Raw genomic sequence first — 16,657 nt, 5'->3', positions numbered from 1 at the left:
TAAGCCTCTATTTGATCGTGATAGTGAGAGAGAGAGAGAAGAAATAAGAGAAGATAAAATAAAGTGAAAATAAACTGAACTGAACACCTTGGCATGTGTTCGCTCACCTGCCGTCACATATGTGTGACCGTGACCGTACCCTTAAACTCAAGTTATACTATATTTGCAGACAAGAGACACAGTGGTGTAAGTATTAGCACACTAATACAGGTACTCATACAATTACTTAGCAGACACTCTTATCCAGAGCGACCTCAGAGTGAGTATTCCATTTAATAAAATAGTCACATAAATAGAGTGAAAATAGAACGATGAATGCCTCACAGAAACTAGGATACTACACTCGCAGTCGCACACAGCACAGTCCCCTAACAAATTCACCAGTCACGTCGTACACTGTTTTCACATGTTGTTTTGTGAGTGCGCCGTTCCTTTCTCCTCAAGGCTTTGTTCTAAGGTCGTCTTACAAGGCTCAGTAAAGCCCTTGACACACTTCCCCAGAACTGTGTCGGCCCTCAGCCTTGAACTTAGAGGAATATAGCGGGATGAGAATGCTGTCCTTCAGTCAGAGCCTCCGTTCGCCTGAACGAACCCCCCAGGGGTGTTTACGACCTCGAAGCCCTGGGATAAGCATGTCACTATAGCCGCGGCTCTGTATATGTAATGCGTGTGCGTGTGTGTATGTGGGTGTGTGCGTGCGCGTGCATGCTTAGGGGGGTCAGGCATTGTGCATAGCCAAAGGTTAGTGAATGACTTGTGTTTGTAATTGGGTCACGTTGCCAGGGATTAGCGCAGGCTTAACGCTGAAGCCCGGCTTCATTCTAGGAAGACCGCGATGGGTCGGACCGTACGGCCCGGACAGGACGTGGCCAGGGACCCGACATGTTGAGAGGTGGGAGGGGTGGAGGGGGGGGGCATTGAAAGTCCAAAGATGCTCGCTCAGCAATTTGCAAAAGGTCACGCTGATGTAAAACGCTCGCCGCATGGCGTTCCGTATAACATATGAAGCCTCGTGGCCAATTATATCTCCGGGAGGCATCTATCAACTAATAAATGCCGCTTACATTTCTGCCCGCGGTATTTTTAGCGTGCCGTGGGCGGGAGGGCCAAGCCGAGGAGAGCTGCAAAATATGGAGCGTGGACTCTGGTCTTCCGAACGCATTATTTTAGGCTACTGCAGCTTTGTTCTCTCTCTCTCTCTCTCTCTCATCACTTGTTTTTCTGCCCTCCCTCCGCCTCCCATGTTATTTCTCGTTGGGGTACTGAGACTGCCTTTGCCTTTAACAGAGGGGATAATAACTCCCACCACAAGGGGGGCGTGGAGGTTTTGGTTTCTAGGAATTGGGATCGCCACGAGGGAGATAGCGGCTCACTGCTGAGTGAGGAGTGAGCTAAAAGCCATCAGAGAGATAGAGGGATGATCGCTACCAGCTAGTATAGTTAGGTGTAATGATGTTAGAGCTGAGTTTGGTTCTCAAAATAAAGTGGCAGCACTAGCACACAGTTGTAACGAGAGAGAGAGAGAGAGAGAGAGAGGGGATGAATAAAGAAAAAAAGACAATAGAGTCTGCGCACTGCATTAAAAAATAAACTCTGCTTATCCATTTATATCATGTACTGGTGTCAACGTTTCAGTCACTTGAATGAATCCAGAAACCAGGACATCAGGAATTTGTATCTGGATTGTACTATGTTTTTGTATGGACGTGGTGTTGGGTGCCTGCACATATGCACACATGGCATCAACGCATGGTGTTGTGTGCAGGCGCCCTACACTCTGTCTTTGTACTATGGATTGTACTATGTTTTTGTATGGACGTGGTGTTGGGTGCCTGCACATATGCACACATGGCATCAACGCATGGTGTTGTGTGCAGGCGCCCTACACTCTGTCTTTCGTTCTCTTTTCTTTTATCCCCCTGTTCCCCTCACTGTATATATACTTTTTTTCCCTTTTCGCTTCCTATATGATGAATTCCTGTTCTGTTCTTTAACTACATAGAAGTGTCTATTTGTTTGTCTCTAAATGTTTTGATGAATTGAACAATGTGGACCCTGTTGTAAACAAGTGTAAGGCTTAATTGGGTCGTCCACTCACAGTTAACAGTCTTTGTATTGAGTTTGTGCTTGAAATGTACTGTAATTCTGCAAACTGTTAATAAAGATTTCAATCAATCAATCAAAAGGTAAAAGTCCTGGTGAAGAAGACATGAGACTAATTAATTAGAGCGACAGAGAGAGAGAGAGGTGTGTGTGTGTGTGTGTGTGTGTACATGTGTATGTGTGTGCGTCAATTTAACAAAGGTGCAGACGATCAGAAATCAGCAGAGAGTGATCGACGTTTGCGCTACTCTATGCAGAATTGACTTTTCTTTTCTCCCTGGAAATAAAAACGTCTGGGTTTCCGAGGCTAGTCGCGAACTAAACCAGTAGAGCCCGATACACGTGTCGCCGTATGACGGAAATAGCCGATGTGTCGCAACACGTCATATCGTGACTCTTTATGCAGAATGTCTCGTTTCAAGTTTTCATATGTATAAAAAAACGTAGTAAAAAAAAGTAGCAGATCTACAAGCTTGTAGATCAGTTATTTTCAAATGGCCGAAATGTGGTATATAGCTGAAGTGGTTAATAATAATAAAAATCACACCCGTGTGAACCGAGTGGTGCAACTCCCCTCTCCCCCCCCCCCCCCCCCCTCTGAGGTCGCTCTCTCTCATTAGCAACAGTGCAGCACTGTCTCTCTCTCTGTTTCTGGCACAACAGCGCCCCTACTGGTACTCATACTGGTGCTCATTAACCAACACATACATAGGTGAACATTAACACATAGGCGGACACGGACATTGCTGTTCCTTGGAGTGGTTGCACCACTCAAAAATCTATACAAAGTAACTGTAGTAACTGCATTTGTCAAATAAATGTAGTGGAGCAAAAGTACAATATTTGGCTCCGAGATGTAGTGGAGTAGTAAGTAAATGTACTGGAGATTGGAAATACTCCAGTACAAGTACAAATACCTCAAAATTGTACTTAGGTGCAGTACTTGAGTACATGTACCTACAGTTACTTTACACCACTGCATGTTGTCAGCTCATAGATGGGACACACGTTCCATTTTCCACTTCCTAAAAAGTATCTGTTGTGGACATACTAGTGCAGCCTATAAGCTTCTTGCCCAACAGTGACGATTGGAACAACAGTTTGTGGATGTCCGTCCTCTTGAGAGAGACTACTGGATCACTGCACCGTGAACCCGTGTGACTAATGGAGGAGGGCGACCCAACGCGACACCTCAGACGTCTGAAAGCAGATCCGGGGAGAGAGAGAGAGAGAGAGAGTCACTGCGAGACACTGAAATAGTACCCGATGTGTTTTAGCAACAGCACTGCAACACATATCACAGCTAGGCACAGACACCACAAGTCTAGCTCTGTGCAAACCTCCTCCCAGTCCAAGACAGTGTACTACTCACCCCGCGCTAAGAATAAAAACACTATCATCTGAAACCACATCTCAGCCTCTATTTATAAACAAGTTAGATGGATGTCCAGAAATGTGATAAGGCCTAGGGGCTATTTGGGGGGATTTTCGCCTCAAGCGGCACGGCGAAAACCAATGCGTAATAGCAACCACGGCTGTAGTGCTATACGTCCACACAAGCAGCGACAAAGCGACAGGCTTTATTTTCAATAAAAGGCCAGCGACATGAAGCTACGACGTGATGCTACCGAGAAGCTACAAACTGAAATCGCACACGTTCAGCGGACAAGCTAATGTGTGCGATTTGTCAAAAGGTAATTAACCTCACCTATAGTCCGCCCGCCAACTCAGACGAGGCCATCAGTGATGTGTGAGAAGGCCATCGGCTGCCACATATCGCTCATGTGTGCCTCACAACTTAAGCCTCGGCTATGTTCACTACTTTAGAGCGATTTTGAATCCGAATGGAAGTGGTTATTCTTCCGTCTCTGGGTTTTATAAATATTTAAACAATAATACATGGAGACCAAATGAAAACTACACTGGATCCATTGGAACACCTGTAGGTTCTTTCTCCCAATTATTGTTTTTTTCATGGGCCACAATGTTTCCGGCCGACAGGGTCAATATCCAATGCCCGGCCCCATCAAAACCCAACATTTTCAGTGTGTGGGGGTGTGTGTGCGTGCGTGCGACGTGCGTGTGTTGTATGTGTTGTATGTGATGCATGTTTGATGTCTGCGTAATGTGTATATTTGGACTATATGAAACATGTGTTTGGTGTGTGCATGTGTGTGTGTGTGTGTGTGTGTGTGTGTGTGTATGTGTGTGTGTGTGTGTGTGTGGGGGGGGGGGCACACATTAGTGGGTGCATAATGTGCTTGCATATTCTCAAGTGTGTGTGTGTGTGTGTGTGTGTGTGTGTGTGTGTGTGTGTGTGTGTGTGATATTGGAGAGCAGCATGGGGGTGAGCTGTCTGTCATCCAGCTAGTAGCCCATCAACACAGTGTCAAACAGATGGAGCTGCAGACACCAGCAAGCACAAAACAACATCCATGACACACACACACACACACACACACAAACACGCACGCATGCACATGCACGCAAGCATGCACGCTGAGGAGTTTATGTGATTGCTTATATCTAACATCACTTATGATACTTATATAATACATGTGCTATTGGGTGGCTGTGGGGGCCTGGGATGTCTCCACTGTGGCCTAGTCAGTGGCCGTTGTTTGTGTTATAGCGTCTTTTGTTATGGTTCACTTTGTCCTTGGACTGGAGAAGCTACAGTACTACAAGTGTGATTCTGCCCTGTGCTCTGGGCAGAACTAACTTGACACTGTGTTATTGTGTTTAAGTGTTATTGTATACTTAAGTTCTCTCCATGATATCATGTTTACATAAAGCATACATCAGCACCTGAGAATATTGTCTTGACTCCTAAATATTGCCTCGTTGATTATTGATTGATCCAGAATTTCCACGACAACGCACACATGTCAGTTGTGAAGTGAACTGCATGCTGTCGGGAGGAATCCCTCTGTACAAAGACTTTTTAACACAGCAGCATGACTTTGGCAACGACCACGGCTGAGAACCAACACGATGCTGTTAAGTGTGTGTGTGTGTGTGTGTGTGTGCGCGCGTGCGCGAGTGTGCGTGTATGAGCGCGAGTCCGGGGACAGGGATCAGGTTCGGTGGAATAAGCTCAGTGGTTTGTTGTGCTGATCCATTGGCAGCCTTACACCGTGTATTTTAGTGGACGGCGTTCTGCTTGTGGTTTGTGACTTCCCCCGGGTTTATAGCAGTCTAGAGTCCCAGGTGTTTCAGACATCTCTGTCCAATGGAAGAGCCCTCTCTCCCAAAGCACAGACCTTGTGGTCTTACTGTAGACCCCTGGTGTTTCCTTCTCCCACCCAAACACTGTCTTCCATCATCTCAGGGTACATACTGTACAAGGTACAGACAGTACAAGGCTTGTCCTGTGTGTGTGCTGTGTGTCTGTGGACTACAACTACGGTACTCAGGTAGATACAGAAACGATACCTGCTGCCGGTTAAATCCTCAAATAAAATGATATACTGTGCACTCTGTGCACACCGAAAAGCAAGTGATTAGAACACAAACTGTGATATGTCTTCTTTTATATGCCTGAACCAATTATATGACACACTGTCTCAATGGTTTATAAATAATGTTTGTTATGAGCTGGTCAAGCTTGCTCCATTTACTGCTTTGTATTCATGTAACTTCCGGTGAGAGATCTGGCTCCCATGAAAGTGTCATGGCACCATGTGTCACTTCCTTCTTCCTTGCCTCTGCCCAGTGTCCATTTAAGGAACTGGCCTGTTCTGACGTCTGCATAGACTCCATATTTGGGCATGCCTGACAAAGAACTCCATATATGGGCATAAAAGGGACACAGACATAATATCTGGGTGGGGAATGCATGTCCAACTTGCATCGTCAGGTGGTCTAAACCGGCACAGCCTTTGTGATCTAGTGGTATAACTACTTTTTGGGAACACCTGCACTACATTATAGTGTATAGGTCCACTGATTAAATGCATTCCAAGTCCAAGAAGAAGTGCTTTTTTTGTGCCTGGACAAGTGCATGGGAAATGTACAGTACTTGTCCAAAGGACAAGTGATTGGGAAATGTACTTGTCCAAAGGACAAGTGATTGGGAAATGACTTGAATGAAGGACAAGTGGCTCAAAGAGTGAATGTCAAGCCCTGCCTTCTCTAATGAAGGGCTCTCCCTCCCAGTCCCTCTCCCTCTCGTGGACCACTTAGCTCACCCTCACAGATCCAGTTCAGACACTTTCACCAAGCGTTACCTAACACCTCAGATCCTTTCAGCCTGAATTAGTCAATGACATGATGGCTAATAAAGACAGAGAGAGAGAGAGGCATTATCAAGGATAAACATGCAGGTCATCACGAGGTAAGGGGATTAAGGGGAGTGGGACATGTGGGACGACATTTTAAAAACGGGCCAGGACAGATGACCCACCAGCTGGGGCAGGATCTGGAGGTGTGTGTGTGTGTGTGTGTGTGTGTGTGTGTGTGTGTGTGTGTGTGTGTGTGTGTGTGTGTGTGTGTGTGCGTGCGTGCGTTGACAGTGTACAACTGTACTGTAATACTGGGAACACTGAGGCAATTGTAGGAAGATAAAAAATAGCCTAAGAGTAAATATCTTACAGTTGGTGGGGAGGGCACAATGAAACAAGTAGTATCTCAATTGGATTTTCTAAACTACAAGCATTCTGTATGTGCTATAGTAATTAGTAAACGAAGATCAAAGGAGGTCAAGGAGATCAAAGAAGCGCTGAACTCAAAAGAACATATCGTTGCTGTCGGGAGGAAACCACATGCATAAATCTTTACGTCTGTGTGTTGAAAAAATATTGAACCAATGAAAATTAGTAAAAAGCTTCGGACAAAACCCTCTTAACACCATTGGACCCTCAAACTGTCTGCTAAAGCAGCTAACTCCACCACATCTCCCCGTCTCATGCGGGAAAACGTATAAAGTTACAACACCAACTTTGATGAGGCAGTATTGCTTTGTTTTCAAAATATAAGGTTTTGAAAAATGTATATTTAAAAATGTTCCAAAAAACATTTTGGAGTTAGTTGGTTTCTTCCCGACAGCAGAGACATATGAAAGGCAGAGAAAGAGTTTGCACACTGCAGCTCGCTTCAATGGCTTTATTGTGGCGTCCACAAGAACACGTGTCGTCGTTTGGAGCAACAATGCATGTCTTCAGATTGTGTCTGAAGAAGAGCATTGTGTTGCTCCAAACGTCACTTGTTCTTGTGGATAAACAATGAAGACATAGAAGGGAGGCACTATTCCCACGTGAAGCAGTGGCCATTTGACCTGAATCAACATTTCTCTTTTTACTTGATATTTAGACAGATAAACATGACAACTAGACCAACTGGATGTGTGATGTTACTTTCACAGGAGCTCAGCTCTGAGCAGAGCAGCTGTATGCCCCATATGGGGCCCATTGGTGTGAGTGTGAGAGAGCAACATATACAGTATGTGTAGGTCTACAGTGGCGGAAGAAGTACTTACTTTGTTGTTACTTTCTACGTAAAGGACCACTTCACCACTTTTCAACCTATCTTAATAGGTCCTCACTAATAATCATGATAAATGGCACGACTTTTTTCAGTCTGTGTCTCATAGGAGGGTTGTGGGCAGTTTAGAAATCGTATTTTTAACAAGATTTCTTTACAAAAATGTTTAGATTTTCATTATCGTGAGAACGATGGCTTCCATTTTCGCATTGCAACTTTTCAGGACAAGAAAGCCTGCAGTTTCTATTAGCTTGTATTCCCCATCGATGATGTCACTGGAGGACGGTTTCTGAACTGCCCACAGCCCTCCTATGAGACACAGACCGAGTAGAAAAATATTGCGCCATTTATTTCATGATTATTAGTGAGGACCGATTATATGAAGATAGGTTGAAAAGTGGTGAAGTGGTCCTTTAACAACCCCAGTGTTGCATTGGTTATTGCATGTGGTACCACGTCCCCATCAAAGACCTTTCAGGAGCACGCGCTATACAGTCGCGCAAACTTGTCCTAATATAAATCAAATTAATTGAAGCAAATGATGAAGAGATGACAGCTTCCGTTCATGCCACAGATTTTGGGAGGTGTAGTTCCAGACTCTATATAGAGCGTTCCCGTTCATTTCCCCCATAGACATTTCAAAAAGTATTTATTTAAAGACCTCATACAAAGCCAACTCGAGTTGTGACAAATCATGACAACAAACACAATGTTTGTTGTCATGGCACGCACGCACGCCAGGAATGCTACAGTATATAGAGCGACGCTTCATACTGTAGCATTCTGTCCCCGTTACAGTGCCCTTGAGTTGGCGGTGCCCGGGATTGAACCCATGGACATTGTGGGCCAAAGGCCCACTCTATACCAACTGAGCTCCCCGGACTCATGAGGTAAAACCAATAAAGGCTGAGTTAACCTGAGGCAGTTGAATAAAGTGACCAAAACATTTCATGTGCATTTTGGCTATAAGGACAGTTCAGTTCAGTAACTTGAGTAAATCTACTTAGTTACTTTCCGCCACTACCAGTGTGTGCACTGCAGTACAGTATGTGTCTTCATAAGAAAAGCACTGTTGGAACAATGCTCTATAAATAGGGCCTCCTCAGAGCTCCATATAGACCGGTCCGGAGAGGCCAAGAGGGCTGCCCTGCTGCCAATACCTCACTAAGAGGAGCTACACTTACTACGACCCCAGTAACCCTGCTCTCTCTCTCTCTCTCTCTCTCCTCTGGTGTCAGAAGGTTACAGTGAGAGTGTGGGCTGATCACAGGACTGTGTTAGGAATAAGGATAGATAGATAGACTAGAGCAACCGATGAAGATTATGATATTGTTGGTGTCGGGCAGAAACCTCTTATCTGACTCTTATATTCTAACCTTTTGTGTTTTTGTGTTTTTTTTCGTAAATGAATGCCCTACTTGTTCAAATTACAGAGTCACGCGGCATCAAAAGCAGCAGATCTACAAACACGAGTACAATTAGCGCCTTAGCTTAGCTGGAGTCCCAATTTTGTGCATGCCAGGTTTTCTAAATAACTTGGTATCTATGAGCTACTTTTGTCATACAATAATGTCATACAACGAAATATGAAATAGAGCATTTATATATAAAAACTATAAATAAACGTATAAAGGTGAAATATGGTGATACAAGGTTTCTGCCAGACATGTATGTAGTATGTAGGTCAGTCAGTCCCAGGTCACATGTGTAGTGTACACCAAAGTGACCAAACACATACCCATGATGACAGACACATAGAACGTCTCTCTCTCTCGCTCTCTCTCCAATTAAAGGTTCTTTATTATTTGTCTCCCGAGGAAGACATTTATCTTAGACAAAGATGTCCATGTTGCCGCAGTGCAGCGCCAAATACTCTCTCCAATTAAATTCACACACACACACACACACACACACACACACACACACACACACACACCACTTTGAAGACTACAGTCACAGGTCAACTATGACCTGCACAGTGCACACACACACACAGCAAGGTGGAGAACAGATTGGCTTGTCAGTGCAACACACAATGTGAACTGTGTGTGTGTGTGTGTGTGTGTGTGTGTGTGTGTGTGTGTGCATGTGTCTGTGCCTGCGTGCGTGCGTCCGTCCGTGTGTGTGTGTGTGTGTGTGTGTGTGTGTGCATGTGTCTGTGCCTGCGTGCGTGCGTCCGTCCGTGTGTGTGTGTGTGTGTGTGTGTGTGTGTGTCTGTGCGTGCGTCCGTGTGTGTGTGTGCGTGCGTGCGCGTGCTATCGGAGGCATTTTATACTACTGTATGTTCTTACCCTGTGCTCGTCCCTCGGTGCCAGAGCTGAGCTGGACTGTTGTGCCGGTGCTGGGCGCGCGCCATGGTGCCCGTGCCTTCCGTCCGTCAGGCTGGGCATCATGAAATGCCCGCCGAACGGTTCCGAGAAGCTTCGCGCCATCATGTGCCGCACATGCTCATTGTGAGCTCGGAAGGGATCGCCCCTGCAGCAGAGGGAGAGAGAGAGAGAGAGAGAGAGAGAGAGAGAACGGTCAACATGTCTGTCTAGGATGATGAGGATTGTTGAGAATTAACTGCTAGATGATTCCTTATTATCAAGGACCCAGGACCGAAACGTTTGCTACTTTAACTAACTCACTATGAGCACATTATTATGAGCATCTAAAAACTAAAAAAGTCTAAGCCTCTAAAGAGTCTTCTTTTCTGCCAGTTTTCCTTGTACTGCTTAGATATGAACATCAGAATGAGTGAAGGGAAAGTGGAGGAAGAGGGAGAAAGATGGAAAGAGCAACCAAATATAAGCAGGTTGACACACGCGTGTCTTATAAAGACTTCTCTACAAGCTGAAATAAACCGTATGAGGGGCCGTGATAATGAGACCATTCAATATGAACCACATTGAATGAGCCACAGGCAGCAAGGACAACTATAACATATTCTCTGAAAAACTGTGTATTTATCTACAAAGCTACTGTACTAGTCTTAACTACATTTGGACAAGTTGTGCTACTACTTCGACTCAGTCCTCAACTCATGCATCTCTGTAAACAGAGATGCATTTTAAGTATGACCTTGTAGGTATACTGTAACTGCGTCTCTGGCCTACAAACCAGGTAGTATTACAAAGGTCAACTTCAAATGTCTACTTTCACTATCAATGGTGTATTGCTATGTATCACCTTACCCCTGGGACACGCCCCCCCCTCATCTAGACTGAGTGGCAATAACGCGGGAGGCAGTGGGATGTTGCGTTATTGAAAACGAGCGCTTCAAAATCAACAAAAAGAATCACCTGCACAGAATTTCTCGAGAGAAAGTAGCTCATAGAAATATGATGATTGAAGATTTCTGTACAGCTGCAATGCTGCTGAGTTTAACATTGTTTAACATATATACATTCAGATAGGAGTTTATAGGAGTTTTCTGTTTGGATGTATGTATGGGTTGTCAAGGCCAGGAAGTAGTTTTTTGACACTCAGTAGGTAGCTCTATTACAGTAGCCTACTGGTTATGATCCAATTTATTTGTATAGCCTATAATACAGTGGTGGTTCTCAAAGTGGGTTCCGTTGACCCCCAGGGGTCCTTGAGGGAGGTCCAGGGCCCCGGGGGGTCCCCAGATACATTATAGTTAGGAACCAAATGGACCCTGATGGTCTGTAACTCAGAGTGTACAAATGGAACCAAATGAACCCGTTCCATTTGTACACTCTCAATTAAATTATCATTGATTTACAATTGGGGTCCCAGAGATAAAAAAAATAGCATTAAATGGGTTCTGTAGCCTAATGCATGTTAAACTGGGTAAAATCATGGATGTTAAAATGGGTGAAAATCACTGCTAGAGCCGGAAAAATCTTCTCGTATGGGGGTCCTTCATGGCAAATCTTTTCAAAAGGGGGTCCACAAGCTAATAAGTGTCATTCTGAGGGGTCCTTGGTAACTTAGTAAGCCTATACCCATTACAAGTAGATGTATGAGCATCAGTAGGCTATATATTGTAGATTCCATCGGAGAATACTGTATAGGCTTTATTATATTATTTTATATCACAAGATCCTATAGAAAGATACATTTTCTGACTAGACATTATCAATTTATGCAGAAACTCTAACGCTGAGCAGAACTGGTTAAGGATGTCTGTAATAGAATTAATCAATTACTTCATATCAGTAACAATTGTGGTCTTATCACAATAAATAAAGTAAGAAGCAGGCAGTCCATATACTCACGAGAAGAAGGGCTCCTCGTCGAAGTCTCTGAGAACACTGTTAAACATATTTCCAGTGGAGTGAAGTGGGTTTCACAAAGCAGCAGGATGAAACGGACTGAACCAAGCCCTCGGTGCGGTCGGTCACAGCAGCAGGTGCAGCAGTGAAGTGATCAGTGTCCAGTCGATGTCCTGAAGAGAAGCTTTTCAGAAACACACAACTCTCACACACACAGTCACACACACACACACTGCTCTGCTGCTGGTCTGCAGTGCACTGGACACCATGCGCTACAGCAAGAGGCATACTTCTTCGTAGCAGGACTGGCTCTAACCCAGGACCATGTGACCCCCGAACACCAGCACCTGATTGGACAGTTATTCACAGCCTTCTTTGAACAGGTTCTGTCAGCATGCAGCAAGTGTTTATGTGCGGCTGCCATGACAACCAACGGCACCACCAGGAGGTACTCTGGGAATGTCTCCAATGATAATAATGATGGTCATTGTAATAACAACCATGGACCTTTCATACATAATTCAATGATAAAGTAGTTATCAATTAAACAAACTAACAAACAATAGGCCTACTATTTAAGGTAAAACAAGTCAGAGTACAATGAAATAAAAAAGAAACAATATACATCTACAAAAGTCGTTTTTGGATTTTCTTATGCACTTTGTTATCAGTGCTTGTCTTTTCCTTAACACGAATAATATGGGCCATAGCACACGTCAGAAATAAGAAAATGTCATCAAATGTCAAACCACTTCAACCATTACAATATCTCCATATAGGCTATTAGCTCCTCACTAATGCTTATTAAAATATGGTACCATCTGTGTCTATTAGGTCTTTGAGAGGAGGGCTGTGGACAGTTCAGAAGCCCACCTACAAGTGACAATTTAGGCATTAACACAAGGAAAAACACAAGGTAATGCATCAAATGTTTGTCATCTGTAACATTCATCTGTAGAATAGAGTAGGTTTGGTCATTTTAAACAATATGTCAAACATTATTATTATAATTAATGCAAGAAGAATTGGCTTCTATTCAGCCTGCTAAGGCTGTAGTTTCCATTAGCTTGAGAACAAATAAAAGAGCACCTGTCTGCAATTTACAGCTGTCTTCCAACTTGATAAAAACAATCATCCCCAACAGTTTTTCTGTCTGTTCCTAGTATCCCTTTGATGATTTATTGTATATTATGGAGACACAAAGAGTATCGTTTGTTTATCTTTCTGTCGGGGGGGAACCATAACACAATTTTTGAGGTTTTGTTTTTTTCTCTTCATAAAGCAGTGTTATTGAACCCCCTTTACGTCTGTGTGTTAAAGGTAATAAACAGCGCTTCAGACAACAACTCTTAACTCCATTGGACCCTCAAACTGTCTGCTAAAAGAGATAACTTCACCACCTCTCCACCTCTCATGCAAGTAATTGACAATATATGAAATATTTGACAATATGAAATATATTGTATATATGAAATATTTGACAATATATGAAATCACAACACCAATCTTGATGAGGCAGTATTACTCTGTTTTCAAAATATAAGGTTTTCTTAATTTCCTGAAAAATGCCTATTTTTCATTTTCAGAAAAATGAACATTTTGGAGTTGTTTCTTCCCGACAGAAACTGTCTGGTGGTCATCAAATCATTGCCTTAGAAATGTGACAAAAACAAACAACAACAAACATATCCATGGGGTGAGTAATCGATAGAAAATGCCCTTTTTTTGGGGGTCAGCTAAGTGTGTGGCTCCCCGCGGGGCGTGAGGGGACACAGGATGCCACCTGACACTGTGTGTGGCATGTGGCACGCTGTGACGTAAGAAGCAACCAGCTGGTGACAGACAGACCCACACACTTCTCTAGAACAAGCACTCCAGAGTCCAGAGCATGTGTGGAAGTGAGATCGCACGCATATTGCCTGCAATCTCACTTCCACACAAAGGACGAGTGTTAATCTTTCTTCATTTTTTGCTGCTCTTTCGTTTTAGGGATTTTTGCGGTTTTCGACATTCGAGCATGGGGCTAAATATGTATTTCTTTACAAAATCTTATAGCAATTTATTATTTACTATAGTCCTACTAGACCCGAAGAAATTATATCTGACCACAAAAGATCACATCTACTGAATGTGTCAAACTCACATATTGAGCCTATGACACAGTGTGGCTTCTCCAACAGTAGGCTACCTTCACATTCAGTAGATCCTGTGATCTTCTGTGGCCAGATGTCATTTCCTGGGGTATATTAGGACTATAGTAAATAATAAATCAAAGAAATCGCCATGATATGCCATGAAAAACCACTAAAATCCCTAAAACGAAAGAAAGCCGCAAATGAAGAAAAATGTACACTCATCTTTTACTTTCTCTAATAACAAACTAAAACACGAACCTTGGTTGAAAAAAACTAAAGTTGTCCTTTAAGTGATGTTGTCGCTTTGCTTAAAATACTTTAAATTAAATATCTGCATATTCCCTAAGACATCATTGCTATGGGACGTATATGGGGGTATCCATATCTCTCCAGCTATCTTTTTCACGTTAGCCATATGAGAAAACTGAAATTGGAAATGATGAAACAACAAACTAACAAAAAAAGACAAATTGGAAGTTGGAGCTGGAACACAGTACAGTTTAAGATGACAAATTCTCATTGAAATTTTAAATTCTCTATCGCCTGATGGAGTGAAATTGGTATCCCAAATGATTTATTTTCTGTTTACTAAATAAAAGAGATGGAGAGACCCCCGTCACATCTGAATATAGCTTAAATGTTTGAACTAAATATACAGGTACATCTTTAATAAGAACATCACGTACATGCCCTTTAACTAAATGAGCCCTAGTGTTTGTTGGGCAAACAAACATTCTGCAAAAATAGAGACAAATAGGAACATTTGTCGAAAATGATCGTAAATCTGTCAAAAAATAACAGATCTACAAGCTCACCCGCGGTGAGCTTGTAGATATTAGCTATTTACAGTATACAGCATGGCTACACGGAGCGTGTGGGTGAAGGGAGTGACATTCTGTCCCATCCTCAGTATAGCTCAACCATCTGGTAAATCCACAAATAGGCCTCGGCCTGGACTCTCTCTACTGTCTTCAATATCGGCCCACGTAGGCAAAACAGGCCAGTACAGTAGACCTGTGTGCATGAGGGGGCACGCATTATATCATTGCACTCGGGCAGAAACCTCTTAAATCCACATTTCAACGGTTGCCGTAAATTAACGCACTACTTGATCATATACTACAGTACAGCGTCACACTGTAATAAAGCATCAAAGGTAGCAGATCTTTAAGCTCGAGGTTTTGACCGCGTCGATCTGCAACTTTCGCAGTTTTTGGAAAAAAGTACAAGCGTTTTGGACATAATGAGGTTTCCACAGAGACGATAGAGAACCATGGAGCACGTTGCAGCCACGACACACTACAGAAACATCACAGTATAAAAGAACCATGGAGCACGTTGCAGCCACGACACACTACAGAAACATCACAGTATAAAAGAACCATGGAGCACGTTGCAGCCACGACACACTACAGAAACATCACAGTATAAAAGGTTTCCACAGAGACGACAGAGAACCATGGAGCACGTTGCAGCCACGACACACTACAGAAACATCACAGTATAAAAGATGACGACAGAGAACCATGGAGCACGTTGCAGCCACGACACACTACAGAAACATCACAGTATAAAAGATGACGACAGAGAACCATGGAGCACGTTGCAGCCACGACACACTACAGAAACATCACAGATAGAGAACCATGGAGCACGTTGCAGCCACGACACACTACAGAAACATCACAGATAGAGAACCATGGAGCACGTTGCAGCCACGACACACTACAGAAACATCACAGATAGAGAACCATGGAGCACGTTGCAGCCACGACACACTACAGAAACATCACAGATAGAGAACCATGGAGCACGTTGCAGCCACGACACACTACAGAAACATCACAGTATAAAAGCAATGGACTCATGTCCGGGTGTCCATGGAAATACTGTAGATTGTGTAGAACCTTAGCTCAGGTTGAGGCACATTGCTTTTTAACTACAGGTGTTGTATAATACGGCGATTTGTCTATTTATATGAGGAACGGTGTCTCCTCACCAGCTGGGATCTGGCCAAAATAGGAAGCAAAAGCAGAATTACCTAGATAAAGTGCCCCTCGGGGCACAGGTCTCCACCAGGCCAGGTCAGGTTGTGGCCTCCTGGTGGCGCTATAATAGGCCAATGTGAAAAGGGTGCCATTTGTTCTTACGCCTTTGACGGTAATTGGATGATTTGAGGCATTTTGTTCCAAAAAAATTGTTTTGCAAAGGCGCTATATGACATAACAGACCAATGTGAAAAGGGTGGGATATATTCCTCAGCCTAGTAGGAAAGTGTGTGAAAGATTTCACTAAAAATGCACGGTGCGTTCATGATTTGAGGCTTTTTGTTAAAAATCCAATCCCGCAAATGTGTAAAGCCAATGTTAACCAATTAGGATGGAATATGAAATATCGGACCGATCCCCGTCTTGAGCACATGACTATATAGAGATTTGGACAAAATCTGGAGGAGTAATATCCAAAAATGTGTTTTTACAAAAGTCGGATAGACCTCATGCCTCCTTCCATGCATGAGGAGTCCAAGCTGCTTCTTTTCACCTGACGGGGGGGAATTTCCCTGACCGGACGTAGCGCGTGGAAGGAACACGCTGGCCAGGGGGAGGTAGTTTAGAGACCAGCTTTAAGGTCATTTCTGACTACGGTAATAAAGTCAAACAAAACAGCCCTCATTGTTGAGTCACTGCAAAAACACATCAGTAAATGAAATCACAAGTC

At 43.5% G+C, this 16,657-nt stretch overlaps 1 protein-coding gene across 1 annotated transcript in view; it reads right to left on the bottom strand.

The window, feature by feature from the left end:
- mlf1 (myeloid leukemia factor 1) overlaps positions 1–12,094 on the bottom strand; it is an 18,779-nt gene extending 6,685 nt beyond the window's left edge. Inside the window, exons 1-2 of the mRNA XM_080771835.1 lie at positions 11,808–12,094; positions 9,876–10,059 (exon numbers count right to left, since the gene is read on the bottom strand). Of these exons, the coding sequence (XP_080627961.1) occupies positions 9,876–10,059; positions 11,808–11,854 (231 nt within the window). The 5' untranslated portion in view covers positions 11,855–12,094. The remainder of the gene's footprint in view (positions 1–9,875; positions 10,060–11,807) is intronic.
- Between the last annotated feature and the right edge of the window lie 4,563 nt (positions 12,095–16,657).

The sequence above is a fragment of the Protomyctophum bolini genome, assembly GCF_963924005.1.
Source record: "Protomyctophum bolini genome assembly, chromosome: 9".
In the NCBI taxonomy this organism is placed as follows: Eukaryota; Metazoa; Chordata; class Actinopteri; order Myctophiformes; family Myctophidae; genus Protomyctophum; species Protomyctophum bolini.
The sequence above is the reverse complement of the archived record's forward strand: the minus strand, read 5'-3'. Positions and strand labels throughout refer to the sequence as shown.